General features: G+C 42.2%; 1 protein-coding gene across 2 annotated transcripts in view; it reads right to left on the bottom strand.

Annotated features, from left to right (window-relative positions):
• The window catches only part of LOC126298221 (L-threonine ammonia-lyase), a 209988-nt gene that overhangs the window by 64386 nt on the left and 121410 nt on the right, over positions 1–24192 (bottom strand). For both annotated transcript variants that reach the window (XM_049989526.1, XM_049989527.1), the window contains one exon: positions 18837–18907. In XM_049989526.1, coding sequence (XP_049845483.1) covers positions 18837–18907 — 71 coding nt within the window. The remainder of the gene's footprint in view (positions 1–18836; positions 18908–24192) is intronic.

Genomic DNA, 24192 nt, shown 5'->3' with positions numbered 1-24192 from the left:
ATCATTGTTACTGTTGTTGTTGTGGTCTTTAGTTGGAAGACTGGTTTGATGCAGCTCCCCATGGTAGTCTATCCTTTGAAAGCCTCTTCATCTGTGTGTAACTGAAGTAACCTACATCCATTTGAACCTGCTTACTATATTCAAGCTTTAGTATTCCTCTACAACTTTTAGATTGCTGTCCCTCCCCTGCCCCCCCCCCCCCCCCTTACACTCTTGCTTCTATTACCAATTCCTTGATGCATCAGGATGTGTTCTATCAAAATTTTTTTAGTCAAGTTGTGCCAGAAATTTCTATTGGCCTGAATTCAATTCAGTACCTTCTCATTTGTTATTTTATCTACCCATCTTATCTTCAGCATTCTTCTAAAGCACCATATTTCAAAATTTTCTGTTCTCTTCTTGTCTGAACTGCTTATTGAACACATTTCACTTCATTAAAAGGCTACAACCCTAACTAACAGCTTCAGAAAAGACTTCCTACCAGTTAATTTGATATTAGATATTGACAAATTCCTCTTTTTCAGAAATGCATTTTTTGCTATTGTCAGTCTGTAATTTATATCCTCTGTACTCTGGCCGTTATGTTATTTTACCACTCAAATAGCAAAAGTCATCTACTACTTTTGGTTGATCATTTCCTAATCTAATTCCCTCAGCATTTCCTTATTTAAATCAACAACACTCCATTACTCATTTAATTTTTGTTGATGTTCATCTTGTAATCTGTTTTCAAAAAACCATTCATTCCATTCACCTGTTCTTGTAAGTCCTTTTCTGTCTCTGACAGAATTTCAATGTCATCAGCAAAGTGGAAAGTTTTTATTTCTTCTCCATGAATTTTTATTCCACTTTCCCAGCTTCTCATTGGTTTCCTTCACAGCTTGCTCATTGCACAGACTGAATAACATTGGGGATAGGCTACAACCCTGTTTCTCTCCTTTCTCAATTGTGGCTTCCCTTTAATGTCTTTCAGCTCTTGTTAACTGCAGTCTGGTTTCTATAAAAGCCATAAATAACAGTTTTATTCCTGTATTTTATCCTGCTACCATCAGAATTTCGAAGAGTGTAGTCCTGTTAACCCTGTCAAAAACTTTTACTGAATCTACACATCATATAAATACAGGTTTGCCTTTCTTCAGTCTGTCTTCTAGGATCAGACATAAGGTCAGTATTGCTTGTGTGTTCCCATATTCTTCCAGAAACTGAAATGTTCTTCCCTGGGATCATCTTCAACGAGTTTTTCCATTCTTCTCTGATAATATTATGCAAGCATGACATATTGAACTGATGGTTAGGTGGTGTTCAAATGTGCCTTCTTTGGAATTGGAGTTATTACACTTTTCCTGAAGCCTGTAGGTATTTTGCCTGTCTTATGTATCTTGCACACCATGTGTAATAATTTTGTCATGGCTGACTCTTCCAAGGATCTCAATCATTGTGAGGGAATGTCATTTATTCCAAGGGCTTGGTTTCTACTTAGGTTTTCAGCCTGTCAAATTCTTCTTGCAGTCTCAAATCTCCCATGTCATCTTCACCTACTTCCTGTACTCTTTCTATAACATTGCTGTCAATTTGTTTCCCTGATACAGACCCTTAATATATTCCTTCCATTTTTCAGCTTTCCTTCTATATGTTACTAAAATGACATGGCCTTAAGGGAAGTGGATGACACATAATGGTGGACATGACAGATTTGAAATTCCATCTCACCTTGCAAGCAGCCATTCCACAGTTTCACATGCATCACTGCAACACTGTACTGAAGGGATTGTCTTTCAGCACAGACAGTGTGGTATTTTACCATGGCTATTTCATGATTATGATCACCAGCATAAAGCAAGAATTGTGAGAAGTAATCAATAAAATGTGTCAGGACATTGTGACATTACAATTTAATGCAAGATGTTCTCAAGGTGCCTCTGAAAGAAAAATGGGGTTCATTTGTTGTCACAGGATGTGGAGGCTGGTTAACAAGCAGACAGCCTGTGCTAATGTCCTGACACAGCAGTAAAAAGTTATTAGAATTTACTTTTCTGTAAGGAGTGGGGTTTACATCTGTAACTGACAGTCTTGAGATTGTTTGAAATCACTTCAGCCTCTACCATGTGCTGCACTGTGGTTTAGAGAATATGAATGTGAATATAGATGTATTAAAATAAAAATGATTCTTTAAATGAGCTTGTGATCAATTTCCTCACCTAAAACTGTACAGCTCAGTTAGTGTTATATGTCTTCTTTACTTTCAGGTACAGCACAAGAAGCTACAGGTCCCACTGTTTGACCAAAACACAGTGTCAGTTGATGGAAACTCCAAATATAGGTCACTGGTATTGGCTAATTTAACTACTTTTTTTCTATACAGGCAACTGATTGTAGGCACTATGAAAGGTTACTTGAGAATAATTTGCACCTTTCTGTGCAGTTCATGTACTCTTAAAACATAAGTTATTAAAGCAAGACAATGCATTTGCTCATGCAAGAAGGCCTCTGTATACTTGTTTTGATGACATTCCAAAGAATTTCAAGTTATTGTATGCACTTCGCAAAATCTTTCGCACAATATGAACGCTATGGGAAATTTATGGGATGAGACAAATATTTTTGTTACTGGGTTCTGCATTGGGACATTTAGTCCACCAATGTAACATGCAAATTCTGAAGATTGGAAATGTGCCTGCCTACAGGCCACTTCCATAGCCATTCACCAACACCCCAGAGGACAATGTAAGGTTGTTTTCACGGTCAAATCTAACAGTCACTCTCATGACATGTGGCACTACCTTCACCTATTGGCAGCGTACCACCAGGAGGCTTGATGAACATGGCACTACTTGCCTTCACTGTGTCACATGCCAGGAAGTAGGCTATAACATATCCATCTGCTGCTGCAAGGTTTCAGTGAGCCAGTTCCAGCCACCACCTCAATCCATGCTACATGCCTTCATGACAATAATGAGCAGTTACCATTCAGCTATGGGCCTCTGCCTCTACAACTTGGCCTCTGTGGACTCAGGTGCAAGGACTTGGTATTTGATGGTTCAATGAACGTAGTACTTGTGATTAACAGACAGCTGTCTACTTGCAGCCCATCTGTTGGTACTAATTTTACTCAATGGTGATAGTGGTCTACACTGAAAGTGTAATGTCTAGATTTGTCAGTTTGCCATAAATTCAATAGGCAGTTTGTATGACTTCAGAGTGTCTTTACAATCTTCATTGAGACAATTAGGACCATCAGTGAACTTTCTGCGAAGCAAGACTTTTATTTTTGTTAAAATGACATTGATATTGTTTTATGTCCACCTAGGAATTTTGTTTTGCTTGTGAAGCCCCCATAAGGGCACTAGTCACTGGCAATGAGGTTTTCATTATAAAATTTGTGTATATTTGATGTTTCCCAGAGAAGACAGTGATGCTTGGTTTTTCCATGAGTTTTCATGTAATGTCACTGGTGGCCTAAGATTCAACTTTCATTTCACTATGGCTGTAGTCAACACAGTTGTGACCACCCAAGTTCTCTTATTATTGAAAAAAAGCAGCATTCACAGTAACTGATATTGGAGAAGGTGGTTGGCTGCACCACGCCACTGGAAGTATCCAGAAAACTTGCATGGACTGACTCTACGACGAAAGTGTTCTGGTCAGCGCTACCACTGTTTTCTGCTTTTGATAAGAAGGTAGAATCTTGGGCTAATTGTACCATACACCTGAAACAGCATTTCACTGCACATGGAATTTAAGGTGGTATCCAGCAACAGACCTTTTTACCAGCCTGTTCAAGTGTCACAGTTTATAGACTCAGTCAACAGTTGAACAGAGAGGTAAGACCCAAAAATTAAAATGAAACTAGCAGAGTATTCTGATTCCCAGGTACATGTGGCCACTACCTGCGATGAATTTTTTTAGGTGTCACAAAAATATACTGAGAATGCAGAGTGCAGTTACAGGGTATTCTTTGGACTGTTGTTTCTATTGCACCAGTTTGAAGTGTAAACAATGCTACACTGATGCTTTTGTTAGAAACATGGTCCTTGTGTATTCACTGGATGAGGGATTTAGGAACAACTTGCTGAAACTCAATGACCCATCTTGGTTGGCCTGCCTTCTGCTCATTCAAGCATTTTAACAGACAGTGTGATCCTCAGTGGCCCTACAGAACTTATATCTGGTGTTTTCACCAGATATAAGTTTTGTAAGACCCATCAACCATTCAGGCAACTGGTCTCAATCTCAATCTTTGGGAAGAAAAAGTTCTCAGGCCACAACTACGCATTATGCAGAGAGTTTGAGCAGCTGGGTTTCTAGGAAGCTGTGTTTTATCAGGACATACGAGTTCTGGGGGTTGTCGATGTGCTGGCTTGCAGGAGAGCACCTTATGGAGCCTCAACATCCTTGTAGCACAGCAGTAACACAAGGCTGATTCCACAGGGAACTCTGACAGTCACCACTGTAAGAAGTGGAGCTCCCTCTGCCCACAGGAGTTACCTCTGCCATGACCGGGATGTACAGCAAACATGGCACTACTCGCTTTTGCAGAATCATGTGACAGCAAGTAGACATGATATATCCATCTGCTCGTGTAAAATTTAGGCTGCTGCACAGCCTCAGAAAGTCAGTTCAAGCCACTGCTTTAATCCAGACCATATGCTTTCACTGAGGCAACAAGCAGCCATCAGTCAGCAATAAGTCTTTGTCTATACGACTTGGTCTCTGCGGACTCAGGCACAAGAATCTGGTATCTGCCAGCCCATTAAACTTAGTATTTGTGGTTAATGGAGAGCCATTCACTTATGGTTCAACAGTACTTCAAGTTTTTGCTGATTCCACTCAAAAGTGAAGGTGGTCCACACTTGACAAGTAACTTCTAGATTTGTTGGTTTGCCACAAATTTGAGAGAGAGTTCAAATAACTTCAGAATAGCTTTATGTTCTTTATTCAGACAATTAGTAAATCAGTGGAGTTTCCATGAAGCTATGCTTCTATCTTTGTTAAAATAACTTGATATTGTTTTATGTCTACCTGGAAACTTTTTGTTTTGCCTGTAGATGCAACTTACAGGTACCACACTGAGTAATTCTGTAATATTTTGTCATAAATATTGGTGTTTGCTTCTATCTTTTATGCAAGACTTGCCAAAAAAATTTGGCAGTGAAATAAATCCATTAGTCCTGCCACAAATGAGCTATCAGCAGTATTACAACTGAATGTTTGTGTCTCTCAAGTAGTCTTCCATTTTCTTGCTTAGTCAGTGGAAAAATCAAATTAATGCCATATAAAATATTAGAAAATGTTTTGTGCTTCTGAATTTTCAGTTTTTGGTTAAATACTCAAATTCACAATGACTGCAGACTATTCAGAGCAAATCATTCACAGCAACTGCCAAAGGTTTCCATTATGTGTTCGCTACATATGAGGCAACAAGCAATCAACACACAAAATAGAAACTATTTTAGTTTAATGAAAATTGGACATATGCATAGTCAAAAGTAATCACTGGTCCCACATCATACATGGAGAAGGACACTTACCTCTGGATTATAGAGTAGCTTGTGTGACTATATCAACCAGAGAGGAAGGGGTGGTGTATTAATGAGTCTTGAGAGATGGCACAGAATTTGGAAGGAGCACACCTAAAAGTCCAATCCAGTGATCCTGATGTGCATTTTGCATGGTTACCCAAAATCACTTCAAACAAATGTTACTGTGGACCTTTCGATCAGAACATGGTACATTCCTTCGCCTATCCCCTTCCATCTAATCTAACACTCCACACTTGGATGTGCCCAGATCTCGAGCTGTTTTGTGAGGAAGGTTGTCTGTAGAAAATGACCAAAGGCTAGTCCCATACTTGCACTAAAAACATTTAAGGTATTGCATCCTGTTGATAACAGGAAAAAGCCAGTGGGCTTTGCCTTTCCTACTCATGCAGCAGTCTCTGTTGCGGTCAGGGCATCCATAGACAGGAAAGAAGAGGCTGTTAATGGTAGTGGTAGTGGTATGATAGCCCCTCTTAGGGAAATAAGCTCACCAGATAAAAAATCAGTTACCCCTAGAGAAATCATTACAAGCATCATTTAATACCATGCAGTTCTGCCCCTGGACTTGATGACCATCTGGATTTGGTTAGAACAAGAGCACAAAAGTTTGCATGTACCGTACATTGAATCCAGGTTAAGCCAGCTGCTGAGGATTTGATTGTGGAATTCCATTGCGGGGATGCTGATGTCAGCGTTTCACCAGTTGTTCCAATATGTCCTACAAATTTTGTGTAGGTTTTGGGCAGGTGATTTTGCAGGCGAATCAAGATGTATCATGATGGGGGTGTGTTCATAAAACGAGTCACATATTCTTTCTGCCTGATCAACTTTACTGTTAGCATCTTTTTGTCCCTGTGTGAGCAATGGCCTATTGTGAGGCGACTGTCTTTAGATGTTCATTGTGTGTAGTTTCCGTCACAATGTTCTCTCGTTAACAGGTGGGGATGGGCCTTCATTCATTGCCTGCAGCAATTCCTATGAGGTTTGGAGGCGATTTTGATTCACAAGCTCTGAAACGCGTCTCCGGTTCCTCTCAGTCGGGATCTCTTTCCTATCACAATTCTGACGTCGTGTTTCACGGCCACGTGTGTTAAGCCACTGCTTTAGAAACGTTGTACAGTCCACTGTGAAACACCAACAAATCCAGCAACTTTACCCACCATATGGTGTTGACATGGCCAAACAGGACTGCCCCTTTTTGCCACTCTCTCAGGTCCTTACATTTACCTATGTTTATGAATTATGTCTGCCTGAAACATGAATGTCTCATTGATCACTACTTCCTTATGCTCACATAGAGTCAGTGTGAATGCCAGTGAACATGTGACTCAGTCGGTACGCCATCTGTGATGGCTTAACAATTCATCTGTGTGTGCGCACAGAGGTGGGCTTACCATCAAGGAGGGGGGAGGGCAGAGATATGAACCAAATGTGCACTTGGTATGTATTCTGGGAGGAACTATTATCAGTTCAAAAATGGTTCAAATGGCTCGGAGCACTATGGGACTTAACATCTTAGGTCATCAGTCCCCTAGAACTTAGAACTACTTAAACGTAACTAACCTAAGGACATCACACACATCCAAGCCCGAGGCAGGGTTCGAACCTGCGACCGTAGCAGTCCCGCAGTTCCGGACTGCAGCGCCTAGAACCGCACGGCCACCGCGACCGGCCTATTATCAGTTGGAAGAGGTCATCCAGGGAGCAACTGAGAGCGCAAGTTGCAGCCAGCTACAGATCATCACTCACATTGTCATCAACAACATCTGTCAGCTGAATTCTGAGGCGGTTCTTAACTCTCAATGGTGACCGACAGAAGTATTGAAGGCAGCTAGCCACACTAGCGAGGTCTCTGCACAGCTATCGATCTGACATATGGTTCTAAGGACTGATCAGCGTCCTCTGGTCTGGAGGTGAGTGGAGGATCTCATGCAGATGCTACACCAGGTCTATAACGAGATCAGCTTAGATTCCTTGATCTATTATACACAGCTGAAACTAGTAAAGTTGCCCTTTATAGTTCAGGTGTGCACTGTACACCACAAAACGCAACTTGTGTTGCACAATATGTGTGGAATTCGTGATTTTTTGACGAATATCTGAGATTTAAAAAAAGGCATTAGATAGACCAGTTATTTCAACAGACGGAACAGACGAGGTAACAAATCTGGAGAGAGAGATTGTTAACCGCCAGATTATTTGCAGTAAAGTGCAGAACTCATGTCTCTCGTAGAAAGTTATCGACCACACAACATAATGCGAACTAAGAGTTGGTTGAAACCCAAAATAGAGAGTACAGAAATTTTTGACAGCACATATCCGAAGGATAGATTGGACTCTTCAAGAGAAAGTTTGTTTATGGTGATGAGCAAAACATTACGTGTAGGGTAGTCCAAAATAAATCCGACTTAAAATTAATGTGGGCAACAGTAACCAGGGCCGATAGACTTAAGTTCCCGACCACTAGACTCAGAGTGATTCAGTAGCAGACTAAAGTCGATAGCGTGTAAATACCCCGAGTATAAGATAGTAAAGTGGTGACTTCAACCTGCTTAATATCAACATGGAAAACTATGCTTATGTTATCGGCAGTAAGGACAAACAGTCTAGTGGAGTGATACTGAAAACTTCGTCCGAGAGCTTCCAAAAACAACGTTCTACACCTCGTATAGCTACAAACAGACGTGATCTTCTCGAAAGTATCACCAATGAGGAGATTAGTGACCATGATGCCATTACAGGAACAATGGTCACCGAAGGCACACAAACAAAAATTACGCGAAGCGAAATGTAGTGTGAGGAGGGCTATGCGAGAGGCTTTCAATGAATTCGAAAGTAAAGTTCTATGTACTGACTTGGCAGAAAATCCTAAGAAATTTTAGCCCTATGTCAAAGCGGTAGGTGGATCAAAACAAAATGTCCAGACACTCTGTGACCAAAATGGTACTGAAACAGAGGATGACAGACTAAAGGCCGAAATACTAAATGTCTTCTTCCAAAGCTGTTTCACAGAGGAAGACTGCACTGTGCTTCCTTCTCTAGATTGTCGCACAGTTGACAAAATGGTAGATATCGAAATAGACGACAGAGGGATAGAGAAAGATTAAAATCGCTCAAAAGAGGAAAGGCCGCTGGTCCTGATGGGATACCAGTTCGATTTTACACAGAGTACGCGAAGGAACTTGCCCCCCTTCTTGCAGCGATGTACCGTAGGTCTCTAGAAGAACGAAGCGTTCCAAAGGATTGGAAAAGGGCACAGGTCATCCCCGTTTTCAAGAAGGGACGTCGAACAGATGTGCAGAACTATAGACCTATATCTCTAACGTTGATCAGTTGTAGAATTTTGGAACACGTATTATGTTCGAGTATAATGCCTTTTCTGAAGACTAGAAATCTACTCTGTAGGAATCAGCATGGGTTTCGAAAAAGACGATCGTGTGAAACCCAGCTCGCGCTATTCGTCCACGAGACTTAGAGGGCCTTAGACACGGGTTCACAGGTAGATGTGTTTCTTGACTTCCACAAGGCGTTTGACACAGTTCCCCACAGTCGTTTAATGAACAAAGTAAGAGCATACGGACTATCAGATCAATTGTGTGATTGGATTGAGGAGTTCCTAGATAACAGAACGCAGCATGTTATTCTCAATGGAGAGAAGTCTTCCGAAGTAAGAGTGATTTCAGGTGTGCCGCAGGGGAGTGTCATAGGACCGTTGCTATTCACAATATACATAAATGACCTGATGGATGACATCGGAAGTTCACTGAGGCTTTTTGCAGATGATGCTGTGGTGTATCGAGAGGTTGCAACAATGGAAAATTGTACTGAAATGCAGGAGGATCTGCAGCGAATTGACGCATGGTGCAGGGAATGGCAATTGAATCTCAATGTAGCCAAGTGTAATGTGATGCGAATACATAGAAAGATAGGTCCCTTATCATTTAGCTACAAAATAGCAGGTCAGCAACTGGAAGCAGTTAATTCCATAAATTATCTGGGAGTACGCATTAGGAGTGATTTAAAATGGAATGATCATATAAAGTTGATCGTCGGTAAAGCAGATGCCAGACTGAGATTCATTGGAAGAATCCTAAGGAAATGCAATCCGACAACAAAGGAAGTAGGTTACAGTACGCTTGTTCGCCCACTGCTTGAATACTGCTCAGCAGTGTGGGATCCGCACCAGATAGGGTCGATAGAAGAGATAGAGAAGATCCAACGGAGAGCAGCGCGCTTCGTTACAGGATCATTTAGTAATCGCGAAAGCGTTACGGAGATGATAGATAAACTCCAGTGGAAGACTCTGCAGGAGCGACGCTCAGTAGCTCGGTACGGGCTTTTGTTAAAGCTCCGAGAACATACCTTCACCGAAGAGTCAAGCAGTATATTGCTCCCTCCTACGTATATCTCGCGAAGAGACCATGAGGATAAAATCAGAGAGATTAGAGCCCACACGGAGGCATACCGACAATCCTTCTTTCCACGTACAATACGAGACTGGAATAGAAGGGAGAACCGATAGAGGTACTCAGGGTACCCTCCGCCACACACCGTCAGGTGACTTGCGGAGTATGGACGTAGATGTAGATGTAGATGAAGGCAAAAATGCCATCAGGAGAGCTGGTAGAGTATTTGTTTGGCCGAAACGATAGTCATTATCAGCTTGTTTAAAGAATGAACTGAGAACATTTAGTTCCAATCTGATAAACGAAGAACAGTTCTGGTGAAAGCTGAAACACGTTATAAACCGTGGTCTAGATTAGTTTGTTCCACATAAAGTAATAAAAGGCCTCAAAGACCGATCCTGTTTCAATAGTATCATTCGTAGAACGTAGCGAAAACAAACAACAAAACTCTCGCTGCAATAGACTACAGGGAAACTTAGAGCAAAAGTTAGTAGCATCAGTAAGAAAGCCCAGATCCCGAAAGGCTTATCAGAAAATTCTAGATAGTTATATTCAAACGTAAAGTGAATGAGGGTATCGAAACCTTCGATTCAGTCTATCGTAGATCCGTCTGGTGTCGAAAATGAAGACAACAGACAAATGACCGTTGCACAGACTTACAAATGAGAAGTACCGATATTAGCACCCTCAGTATTGAAAAACAGTAAAGACTACTTAAAGCGAAAAAGGCACCAGATCTTGGCATGTTACATTGAATACGCCACGGAAACAGTTCCTTCTCTAGTTCATATTATCGAGAATCACCAGCGGACGATTAATCCTGTGCGACGAAGAGAGCGCTAATCACTCCTGTTTACAAAAAAGATAAAAGATCGGATGCGCCGATTTGCAGGCCAATTATCGCTGACGTCTGTCTGTTTGGAAATTTCTGGAGGTAAAGAAGCTTCTCTCAAAGAACAAAAACTAATTCAAAAACTCACTCGTCTGAAACAGCTAGCTTCATTCACACAAAAAATTTGAAAACAATAGATGGCCGGCTGCTGTGGTCGAGCGGTTCTAGGTGTTTCAGTCTGGAACAGCGCTGCTGCTACGGTCACAGGTTCGAATCTTGCCTCGGGCATGGATGTGTGTGATGTCCTTAGGTTGGTTAGGTTTATGTAGTTCTAAGTCTAGGGGACTGAACACCTCAGATGTTAAGTCCCATAGTGCTTAGAGCCATTTTGAAAACACTGGATGCAGGCGCACAGGTAGATTCTGTCTTCCTACAATTCCCAACGCCTTCGACACAATACCACATCGTCGGCAACTAAGCAAGATACGAGCATACTATTTCCGCAAATATGTGACTGGCTTCAGGAATATCATACTAAAAACCTGGTTCGGATGACTGTAAGAAAATGGAGAAGAATTTGATCAAAATTTCGCTTGATGTAATGAATAGCAGCTCTCTCTAAATGTGGACAAATCTAAGATAATGCCTGCTGCAACGGGAAAGAAGCCTAATTATATAATTACGAGATTAATGGTGGACATTTTGAACATGTCACATCATATGACCAGTTAGGGTTAACACTAAGAAGCGACATCAGATGGAGCGGTAGCGTAAAGTCAGTATTAGGGAAGGCGAATGGAAAACAGATTTGTTGGAACGATTGTGGGAAAATTAAATACATGTGTAAAGGCAACCACATACAAGCCGTTATTGCAATCAATTGGAGAGTATTGTTCAAACGAGAGGAGTCCTTATTGCATAGGCAAGACAGCAGTCATCTAAGGAATTCAGAAACGTAACAACTCCGTGTAGCCCCTACGAAAGTGTAACAGAAGGGGTCACAGAACTTAGATGGGAATCCTTGGAAGAAAGATGACGTAGTTCTCGCGAATCGCTGTTAGATAAAATTAGATACCTTTTTTCTAAGGCTTTGTGATTATTATGTTCCCAACAATGTTTATCTCGCATTCACATTATGGGAATAAGATAAGAGAGGTGAGGACACATACAGAAGCATTTAGTCATTTTTTACTCTCTCAGTACGTGAATGGAATAGCAAAGAAAGTTGATAATATTTGTACGATGTACCATCTGCCATGCGCTATACAGTAGCTTGTGTAGTATAAACACTAGTGTGTGCGAAACTACGGGACGAAAATAACTTCCCCATGATAGGCCTCTTTCAAATAATACAGCTCGATGAAACTTGGACCATACATAGAAAGAACTCTACAGCATAGTACAGAAAGTAACTGAAAGACATGCGCAATGAGAGGAAGAGAAATGATACTTTTATTCAAAGACAATAATTACACCGAAGTCATCGCGATTTGTGTTGTTCCTCTGGACGCAAGGTTGGTAAGGAGTTCTTACGGTAGGGAGTTCCATTCCTCCACTGATGCGGTTCACAGCTTCTGGATGTCGTCGGTGCATGTGGACGTGCCACCAGACGTTTTCCAAACGCATCCCGCAAGTGCTCGATGGGATTTAATTCCGGGGAAAGGGCAGGCCAGTCCATTCGCTGAATACCCTCTTGTTCAAAGAGCTCCTCCACGTGCTCTATTCGAAGCCGTCCCACATTGTCATCCGTAAGAATGTCATCAGGGTCGAATGCACCCCTGAAAAGACGCACATGGGGAAGGTGTGCAGTGTCACAAAAACGTTGAGGGGTGAGTTTGCAGCGTCCAAAGATTTGGAGGTCAGTACGTCCATGCAAGATTATGCCTCCCAACACCACAACACCTGGACTGCCGAAACGATTGTGATCGACAGTGTTACTGGGTGCACTGTGTGTTCCCGCCTCTCGTTGTATGAGGGTCGACCAGCATTGTTCGACAGTTGGTCCAGGTGTTATGGTGTAGGAAGGCATAATATAATGTTGCATGGGAATGCTGACCTCACAATCTTTGAACACGGTACACTCTCCAGGATTCCAGTGTTTGTCACCATTGATTGTGTACCGTTGAGGTACCCCATGAGCATTAGATGTAACAGGGAAAATATCGACATTACATGGTTTTGGAATTTTAACAAACCCTAACGTAGGCTTATATTCATAATTAACAATGATACTTCCAGTACGAGCATCCGCATCTATTTCCGAAATACATGATTGTACACACTTCCACCCCAGTTACGCAAACGTTCTTCTTTTGTACTTGACACAAAGGCATAGTAGTATTTTAGATTAATAGGTTGCCCAAATTGGTGAGCAGGTACTGTAGCTAAAAAGGCATCCTCTTTATTTTGATATCCATACCATGCTTTCCAAATCGGAGGAAAATCACGTTTATGATCTATACTAGTAGTCTCCATGGGAGCTGATGACCCAGATATAGTAGTAATTACTCATGAAAATGCAGTATTTATGATTACTCCTTTAGCTGAAATTCTTGTTGATCGACCATTTTTGTATATGACACCATCCGAATTTGATTTATTGCCACATGGTAGTAGAATTGTTCATTTTTCTGCAAAAGTAATTGCTCGAAATCCTAGAATTGCTTTCCCAACAAATTCAAGTGAAACGTAACTCGCAACTTTAAATCAAAATAAGAATATGATTACTAGTGTGGGTATTAATTTAAAAATACCTGGTGTTAATGTAAAGCCTACTGCAATTATATGATATGAAAAGGCATAGAACCTTTTCCCCTGGGGCTGGAGGATTGCACTCTTTTCCTGTAGAGATTGGCTGGCGCTTGCTACGAGGCCATTTACATGCTGCATAATCGTTGAACCCCGTTCCGCACTGATCATTAATTCCATTACTTTCCCCTTCCAATATATTGAGGGATCCTTCGAGGAAACTTTCTCATTGTGCAATTTCATATGAACTAGGTAATCTCCTATTGGATCCCCTAAGCCATACTTGTCCCCGACTTGGCCGTTTTTGCAAGAAGAGATATAGCAAAATATTGAGCCAGTCGACATCGGACATGGTTGCGATGGCCCTACTCTTTCTCCATACGCGTCTTTTCAGCTATGCATTCTGTCCTGACTTCATTTTTACGAATGACAATGCGCGACCGCAACAGTCTGTTTAGTTGAATATTCGGCGAAGGGACTGGGCCTGCCCGTCCCCTCCAACTTAAATCCTAACCCCTTTCAAAAGAACTCCTTTCCAATCTGGCTGCCAGCAAAGAGCAGAGCATGCATTGCCGTCCATGGTGATCACACACCGTATTAAGAACCGTGTTCTGCCTCTTTAATGTCCAGGAGACGATTATAAATTGAGATGACTTCAGTGTAACTAGTCCCTTTCAATAAAAGTGTCATTTATTTTCGTCTAATTTCTTATTTCTTTCTATTGCCTTATGTACTATACTGTAGCAGTTCTTTGAATGTATGGTTCAAGTCTCATTGAGCTATGTTACTTGAAAGTTACACAAATGCGAAAGTTACTTCCGTCCTTAAGTTTTGCACACCAGTGTATGTGGATGGGGATGTAGACCTCGATCTCAACGTCACCTGACAATTTCACTTTTATTACGGAAAATGGATAACAAAAAGAAGTTTAAGCGCCTTCATCGATGGGGGGATGATTAATGGGGAGCACCAGCTTGGAAAGGATGGGAAAATGCCCAGCTGTGGTAAGTTCAAGAAACCATTGCAGCGTTCGCCGGCAGTGAGTTAGAAAGTTAAAAAGTCGTAAACTAAGTCGACAGGACGAAAAACTGGGCTCCGCTTCTTCCAAATGTGAGTCCAAAATGAATAAATGCAACGCCACTTTGTTCGACCCATAAGCCAGTACCCTGCACCTCAGATTACAGTTTGGATACGGTATATTTGCCTACATTGCGAAAAAAAGCTGCAGGTCATTCCAGTTTCTTTGCCCTCATGTGTGTAAACCCCAAAAATTTCACTACAGTAAAAGAAGTGTTAAGAAGAAGTAGAAGAGCAATTACGTAATTTGGTAGTCTCAAATCGGAAATACAAATAAGTTTGCATGGAGTTTGACATGGGCGCACGATAGCAATGTCTTTTAATGCACTGACGTTGAGTATACTGCTACCACATTAGTGTTGTATAAAAATGCAGACAGTTGCATTTGAGGAAGGCGTAAGGTTACGATACTATTAACGAACCTCCAAAATCACTGGAATGAGTCAGGACAAAGTAGTGTGCTACCATGAAACTGCAGAAGGTCCATGAGGCAACATTGCAACGGTGATTCATATTCTGAATATGTGAGGAAATAGCTGTGGTAGCCAACTTGATATTGTAAGGTGGCAGAATAAATGAGCCGGCCGGTGTGGCCGAGCGGTTCTAGACGCTTCAGTCTGGAACCGCCCAACCACTACGGTTGCAGATTCGAATCCTGCCTCGGGCATGGATGTGTGTGATGTCCTTAGGTTAGTTAGGTTTAAGTAGTTCTAAGTTCTAGGGGACTGATTACCTCAGATGTTAAGTCCCATAGTGCTCAGAGCCATTTGAACCATTTTTGAGAATAAATGAAGGTCAATTTCGCACCTTACATAAGAATTTTACACATTGTAACAGGAAGGTGAATATGACACCTAATTTACTTCAGCGGTAATGGGCAGATTTGCCTATAAGTATGTAATGCAGAAGGGATGACAATCAATCGACGGTATTAACACACCGCTCCTATATAATGCATGTCAATGAACAGAAGGTGAAACAAGCAGCGAGAGGAAACGTTTTGTGTGGAAGTGAGTGTGGGGAGAAGCAGAGACTGCACCATGGAAGGCACCACGAAAAGCTCTTAGAGGGCGTACCCTGGCGAGAGTCAGCGACTGGACTGGTGACGCATACTGGAGAGCAATTAATGGGCCAACAGAAGTAGGACAGAAAGAGGCTTTAGAAAACTGCGTTTCGGAATTCCAAATGGATACGAACAAAACCAGTGACACAGCTGATCACGTGAACAGCGAATGGTACACATGTGATGTACGCATGTAACTTTTAGGTGCCTGGAGCGGGCACAATACGTCCGATTGGCGGAAATGAACGAGGAAGGAGTAAAGTGCTGAGTTTTCGACTCAGTTCAAAGGTAGGGCCCTTGCGATTGGCGGAGAGAGTTTCCACAAAATAAGAGGAACACTCCTATTGGTCGAAAACGGCTGTGACGTGGAGAACGAAAGAACCCAGGTGGCGAAACAGTTCGACTACGAGAAAGTCAAGAGCGAAATTTTCGGGGACTCTTCTCTGAACTGGCGTCAAGTGCAGAACATGGCGCATAACGCTCTGTGCTACGCAGAGGAGAAATTTGTGTGAACATTGCGTTCACTGCGGCTGACATTCAGCTAGATATTAGCTGAAGCATCGTTGAGCTCCAACTGTGGAGAAACGAACCAGCCAGTCTAAGAAAAACTCGAGCTGGATTTTCATCACAGATGCTTTCGGAATCCGTGATTGTCGACATGAAGAAGGTCATTCTGTTCGAGATACCCCATTACGTTTGAGCTCAGAATATGTTATAAGAGTCTACAACGTGTGGATATAAATGATTTTAGACAACAGCATTGTGGATCATTTCTGCTATCCTTCTTGTGGACAGATGTGACCTGCACTTTCTGCCAACTTCTGGGCACCGATTTTGGTCGAGATCTCTACAATATATTATGGTCAAAAGGAAGGCTAAGTAGCCATATATTCTGTATAAAATCGCATAAGTATTCCATAGGGCCCTGGAGCCTTGTTCAGTTTTAGCAGTTTTCTGTGTTTCTCAAAGCCACTCTTACTAATATCTGTATTATTCATCTTTGCAGTGGTGCAAGAATTAAACAGGGGCAGTAATCCAGGATCTTCTTTGTAAAGCATCATTTGAAAACGGGACTCGACATTTCTATTTTTGTTTTCCGGTCTTCAATTTCTGTTAGCGTCTTGACACTAACTTTGGTGCCACTGAGATTCTTTGCATATGACCAAATTTTGGGATGTCATTTGATAATATTCAAATACTATAGTAGTCGAAGGCTTCACACATTACCTCTCAGCTCTTGACTAATTGCCACTGAAGACACTAAAGCGTTGTTTGTATCAATTTATGCTACCAGTGTCCTGTTGTTGCCCTCATGTGAGTGATGGGGTTGTCCACGGGCCACTTTAAAAGTAGAAGCCGCCTGTGTATGGGCTTCGACGTCAATAAAAATTGATCTCGGATGTTAGTGATTTCCACAACACGTGTGTCCCAATGCTTCAATCGATTGCCTCTGCGTACAACGGCAAAGACGCCACCAAGCGCCACATACGCAAGGCTGTGTGCCTCGCCTGCTGGAGAACAGGAACAAACTAGAGGTACGAGTAGAGGACGGTGATACAAGCAAATAACCCTAAGAAGCAGGTCCAGAACGAACGGTTTTCCCGAGACGATGTGTTTCTACTGAATACATGAACACGTTACAACAGACTCCTCGAGGAATCAGACTGCAGATATGCACCTGAGGACAAACACATTACAAGTGTTCCACGCGACCACTGTTTATGTGAAGGCCGGCTTCAGCACGTCTTTTCATCGATGCACGGATACATTCAAAAATCCCAGGCTTGTTCCCAATGCAATGACAACCATCCACAATGCGTTCCCGTAGTTCATTGCCCCACACACAAAAAATCAACAGGTTTAAGCCGGCGGACCTGGGAGGCCATGGTATTGGCTAGCCACAACCGATACACTTGTCGAAGATTGGTGTTACGTATTCCCGAAGAGCCACATGGAAGTGTACCACTTACGTATCCTTTCACAATTGGGAATATCATACAAATAGTCCAATAAGCTTGTGTCGCAGAAAATGTAGGTATACACGACCAGTAACTCATACAGTTAGGAAATGTGGCCCTGTCAATGTTGTTGCTTCAAGGACACTTTCCATTTCACACCAACGAATTCAGTTAACCGTCAACGATGTGGAAACAGCGAAGTTGTAGAATGTGTGTATGTCGTGCCCGGGAAACCATTGGCTTCTGGACCAGTGTTTACTAGGACTGTTTTCTTGTTTCATTGTCCTCCACTCACCACTTTCGTCTGCACCTATAATAGTCAGACCATACAATGGCTCAGCGAGAAACCGTTACCACCCGTTCTCTCAATGCTCAAATAAATTGTGCCACAACACAATAAACCACCTATGTCTACCAGTTGGCGACATTCGCTGTAGTTGGACTTCGTATGGACATCTGTTACTGAGTCTGGTTGTGTACTGATTGGTTACTTATCTCGGCTCGGCTCACAGACTTGAATTAGTTCCTCACCTACACGCTTCGCAACAGTACTTCGTCACGTAATGAATATTATGGCCACATAACTTGTACATTCCAATATTTAACAAACAGCAAATTAGTGCCGACACAAATCTGTACGTGCCATATTTTAGTAAGAAATTCTTATTTACGCTGTGTACCGCTGTCTCACAAAGTCTTTCTCGACGCACTACAAGGACCTAGGTCGAGAAATGATCTCTGTGTATCCCCAGGCTGGCTACTGCGCCACGTCGTACGGCCAGTAGATCCTGACGCGAAATTGAGCCAAGTATGTGTACAGCTGACGCTTTTCGCCAGCATCACTGTCGCACAGTTAATGAAGACTCTGTTTTATCACCTTTCATATGCTTATACGATGGAGATGCGAACCTGCCTGTCGTTCTGGCGTCTGTGCGGACGTAAAACCTGTCAACTGAGAATTACACGACCTATGATTGCTGTGTGGGGACGTACAAGAGGAGTGCCAAAACAAGTAAATACGTTGGCTGTTCATTGTTGGCGCATGTAACGACCCAAAGTACGACACATAACTGAGGTGCATAGTAAAAAATGTGCAAGCAAAGCATACTGACATTATAAGCGAACTGACGTTTTCCCACGACCTCATGCGTGGTCACACCAGCTCCCAGGGGCTCTACCGTTAGAACAGTTATCGACTTATACCTCATACAATACCTGCCAGTATATTGCAGGAAGTCCTTCTTCAAGTAAATTTCCATACCAGTGACCTGTGATAAATGAGATTTCTGAAAAGAAGACAAATTAAATCATATTAATACTTTCCACATAGTACCACAAAACATAAAACAAGCCATTCAAGCTTATAATTATGTAATAACATCACAATAAAAATACCTTATATTTTAGTGTACAGTACTAGATTGCTTTTTACTAAATCTTCAAATTCAACAACTTATTACATAACATACATATACAATGCTATCCAGAAATCCAAGTCAACCTGTAACCAGAGTAATTCCCTTGTCCTTTCTAATTAAGGGGGACAAATATGGGGAAGTAGCAGCAAATCTACGAAATTTTTGATAAGCCACATAAAATGATCCACGTACACAAAATCCTACGCGAAACTGCTTTGCTGTCATTCCAGAAGTCTTCAACAAGTCTTCTTAAGTTCAACATGCTGTAGACAGCACGGCACGGCCATAACAAGCAGAGCAACAATTCAGTTTTGACAGGAATGAAGTAAAAGACTGGCCGGAGCGTTGTCGGAGGGACAATTCTACAATTCGTCGTGTATAAACAATCGAAGATTAAGATTTGATGTTATTAGTGACTAAGCGCAAGCTATGAGAGGGTGAAGATGATGAAGAAAATTGGCTGTGCCTTCTTTAAGGAAACAGCCTGACAGTGACAAAATGATTTCAGGAAAATCACGAAAATCTAGGGAAAAGGGAGAACTAACCAACACACACTGTGGATACGAGTTCAGTGTCAATGCACCACTGCATCATCTCGCTTTGTTCTATCATGAAGGAACTAGGTATTATTTGTGGACTGGAAAAACTGGTATCTTGACTTACAGCGAAATCTTATCTTCTCCCAATTAGGAATCCAGAATTCTCTCTCTGTTCCAATTCACTCGGTGCGCGAGAATGTGGTAGAAATAATGAGCGAATTAACAGAGAAGAACCCATTTCCATATCACAATCTCTTCTTTCTGATAGATTTCACCTGTGGTTGTAATACGCTTTCTTTATCACCAAACTAATAATTACTTGCTGGGTTGAGATGCTCTAGTGTCATACACAAGCGACAGGATGGCAGCAAGTGTAGGTGGTATTCCTGTTGCCAATCTTTCGCCTTTATATCGTTATCTTACGGTTCTTAACTAAACTATGTATATACTTCTTTCTTGTTCCATTGGGAAATAGACGGCTTCTGTGAAAGAAAAGTCAGGAAGGTAGAGTTAAAATAATTTATTAGCTCAGTATGAGAAAGGCTTAAGACAAAACGAACTGTGATCTTGTTGAGCGGTCCATCTCAGTCCTAAATCATTTAAGGAAACTAAAACTAGATTGCTAGACGATGATTTGAATCCTGCTCCTCCGGAATCTGGGCCCAGTGTCGTAGCAATTGCTTCTAGCACCCAGTTATAATAAACAGAAACCGGTTTAAGATAAATGTAACTGTAGGTTAAATACACAAACCATGCCTAAAACCTAGCAAAATGGCGCAGAAATAAATAACATTTCTCTTCATTAAGAGGAAGTGATTAAAATCTTAAAAGTTTCTGACAGATTAAAATTATATTCCGAATCGGGAACTGAGCCCAGACCTTCACTTTTCGTGGGAAATTCTCGTACCAGCTAAGTAATCCCGACATCCTTCACGACCTTCCTCGAAGTTATAAATTTTTAGTGCCTCTCGTACTTTTCATAGCGTGCAGAGGTGCAGTCCCAAATACCTTTTTGGGCTAGCAGTACAAGCAGAACGGTTGCCATGGAAAATGCCGTAGTAATAGTTCATACAATGTTTGCAGAATAAATCATTCTGCCTACAGCGGAATTAATTCTGTAATGGAAGTTCCCAGAAGATTAAACTTATTAATAGGTTTAATGTATTGGAAAGCTTTATCACAAATAAATCAATTAATTGATGTTAACACTGATTAATTAAATTAGCTTTAATCTAACAGCAAGTATACTATGCTGCCGAGTAAAAGATTTATTCGTGACGGTTTCAAAAGCTGATGTGGTCATTCCAATTTCAGTTCTCAGAAGTGTCTGCAAACCCCATCGGGTGGTATGAATGGTTTCTTCAAGTCACTTCCCAACTCTGTCAGATTTCATGTAATGCTCCGATGTTGAAACATGCCAAAGCCTGTGATAAAGTAAACTGTGCTTCGCTGTACATCTTTCTCAGGAATGAGATTGAAATATACAAAAAAAGGACTGCGAATGTCTGTTCTGATGTATCACTTTAGCAGTATACATCCATCTTTCGTCTAACAATCGGTAAGAGCTACCATCGTCTTCAGTGGAAGTATGAAAATATAGAATTTCAGGGCATCCGCTATTTTCGCTTTCTTACTGCTAATTTAAATGAATGGTATTGTAATTAATTAATTAATGGAAATCCTTTTTTCCGACTCGGGTCAGTCAGCGTTACTGGGAGTAAATCGAATTCATACCGATGCTTTTCTCATTTTTATGCCCACGCATGACTAGGTAAGGAGACAGTAGCAGCTCCAAGTATCGTTCCATGTCATTTAGCTAAATCTACTGAAATATCAACACATTAGCTGGTACTGGCAGTACACAGTATGTGATATATAAAGAGCTGTGTAGCCTGTCGACGTGAAAAGAGGGTAGATAACCTCACTTTAAAAATGTTCAAATGTGTGTGAAATCTTATGGGACTTAACTGCTAAAGTCATCAGTCCCAAAGCTTACACACTACTTAAACTAAATTATCCTAAGGACAAACACACACACCCATGCCCGAGGGAGGATTCGAACCTCTGCCGGGACCAGCCGCACAGTCCATGAGTGCAGCGCCTAAGACCGCTCGGCTAATCCCGCGCGGCTAACCTCACTTTAAAGAAAGGTAATATTTGCAATACATAGCCTAGTTCCGGTTGGTAACGACGGAGGTACGATTCTGCAAATCACACCACGTCAATTCATCTGAAAATACCTCTGTGGTAAACAGACTCTAAAAATAGGTCGTTACGTTTAACGGTTATAGCGTCAACGCTAACAGGTCGAGCAAGGCACTGAACGATTGTTTGTCTCCTGTGAGTGACGTGTGAGACTTGCGACGGCGAAATGTGGCTGTTTACCAGCTTTCCTGCCAGTCGCGAACTGCGGTACTAATGTGGAATGGGTACGGACATCTCTGCGTGTTTACATGTACATGCCAAATAAACGGCCCAAGAGAAGTGTGGAGAAGGCTTTACCTTACACGAAAACGGCTCAATATACACCGCCAAAAAAATAAATGCAACACGCTCAAGGACCAGGTCATTTTACTGACAAGTGAGGTGAAAAGCAGGAGTATATGATAAAAAAACTCAGACTAAAGGAAACACACGTCACAGTAATCGGCGGTCAAAGAGTCGCATCGTTATACATTGTACCACCCTCTAGCGGCGACGCATGTGCACATTCTCGCACGCAAACGACCATAAAGGTGCCGAATGGCATCTTGCGATAGACTGTCCCAAGCATCTTGCGCTTTTTGTTGCAATCCGGTAATGGGTCTTTCAGGCCCAGGGTAACGATTAAGTGCCCACTGCATCACGTCTCTTACGTGTTCAGTTGGCGAGAGATCTCGTTATCTTACTGGCAGGGCAGTTGTTTCACACCGCGAAGAGAATGTCGCAGCAGCCGTATGTGAAAGTGCTCTGTCCTGCTGAAAATACACATCATCTTGCTGTCGAAGACATAAGAGTAGCACCGGAATAAAAGCCTGTGCAGTGTAGCGGACGCTGGTTACTTTACCCTGCAGAAACACCAAATGTGACTGCAAGTTTTAACTAATGGCCCCCCACACCATGAAGCCAGCGGTGGAACCGGCGTGACGTGGACGAATGCGCTCTGGAACAGGCAGCTCACCACATCTACGCCATACACGTCACTCGCATACAGGCAGAACGTACTCCCATCACTGACGACAACAGATCGGCGTTCCACTCTCCAGCCAGCTTTTTCACACTCCCACGTTTGTCGGTGTCGTGGTGTCAGTAGTAGCCTGGTAGCCTGGCCAGAGGCACACGGGGACCTTAATCACTTTGCACGCAGGTGGTTCCCAATGGTACCTGATGACGCAACAGGTGCTCTGATTTCGTCCCTGGATGATGTTCGGTCGGGCGCTGCTACTAGCACAATGCGTTGATTTGGACGTGCTTCTGTACTACACGGAAGTCCAGAGCCTGGTCTACACATGTGGGAATGTTTGAAATGGCTCTGAGCACTATGGGACTTAACATCGGTGGTCATCAGTCCCCTAGAACTTACAACTACTTAAACCTAACTAACCTAAGGACATCACAAACATCCATGCCCGAGGCAGGATTCGAACCTGCGACCGTAGCGGTCGCGCGGTTCCAGACTGTAGCGCCTAGAACCGCTCCGCCACCCTGGCCGGCCTGGGAATGTTCCACAGACCACTGTTGAAAGCAGCGGCAAATCACCGATGCCGATACACTGTGTAAAACATGTGCGGCAGTTCGTCTATACATCCGTCCAGCTTCCCCCATGGTCAGAGTGCGACCCCGTTGAATGGCTGATTCTTTTCAGCAAGAATACGTACTCATCGTTGGGGCATGGTTGTATCCTAGAATGAATGTTGCAAACACTGCTCACCTATAAACTCAGCACAGTCACTGCCTGCACAGTCAAAACCGAGGGTGCACAGACAGGCTTCCTGGGCGCCATCAGATTGCCGATGACCATGTACCCTGGTGTCACTAAACAGTCCCTGAGGGTGTTGCATATTTTTCCAGTGGTGAATTATTCTCTTAGTGAGCTCCTCGAAACGGACTTCCAAATGAACGTATTTGTCCCTGACAAACTGTGTAAGCCTCAAAGAATTTTTAATGTTGTACTTATACGCCAAAATCTGTTTGGATGGGAGTAACTAACTGTTTCGCACTTACTCTGTGCAGAAAGCAGATTCACATCGAAAAGAAAGTAATGAACTATAATTGTTTAAACGAAAGCATGCCAAACAGAAAGGTAACGTTTTTGAAGCGAAGCATCAGAAGAAGAAGAAGATGAAGTCAGCTGATTGACTCAGGAATTAAAATTACTCAACCCTTGATTATATCCGTAAAAAATATTAACTTAATTCTTGAAGTCTTCGCCTAATCATTGACCCTTCTATTTCAGAGGTAATAGTCTGACCACTGAATTTTTCACACGATTATGGGAAAGCGTGTTGAAAGTCGTAATGCTCATAAGGCTTGATGAGGCTTATGTAGATCTTGAATGTATCGATTTGTAAGACTATCCACATAACAGCACTCAGTTTATCAAGACTCTGCTAAATAATGAATTATTATTTTCAA

The sequence above is a fragment of the Schistocerca gregaria genome, chromosome X (assembly GCF_023897955.1).
Source record: "Schistocerca gregaria isolate iqSchGreg1 chromosome X, iqSchGreg1.2, whole genome shotgun sequence".
Taxonomy (NCBI): domain Eukaryota; kingdom Metazoa; phylum Arthropoda; class Insecta; order Orthoptera; family Acrididae; genus Schistocerca; species Schistocerca gregaria.
The sequence above is the reverse complement of the archived record's forward strand: the minus strand, read 5'-3'. Positions and strand labels throughout refer to the sequence as shown.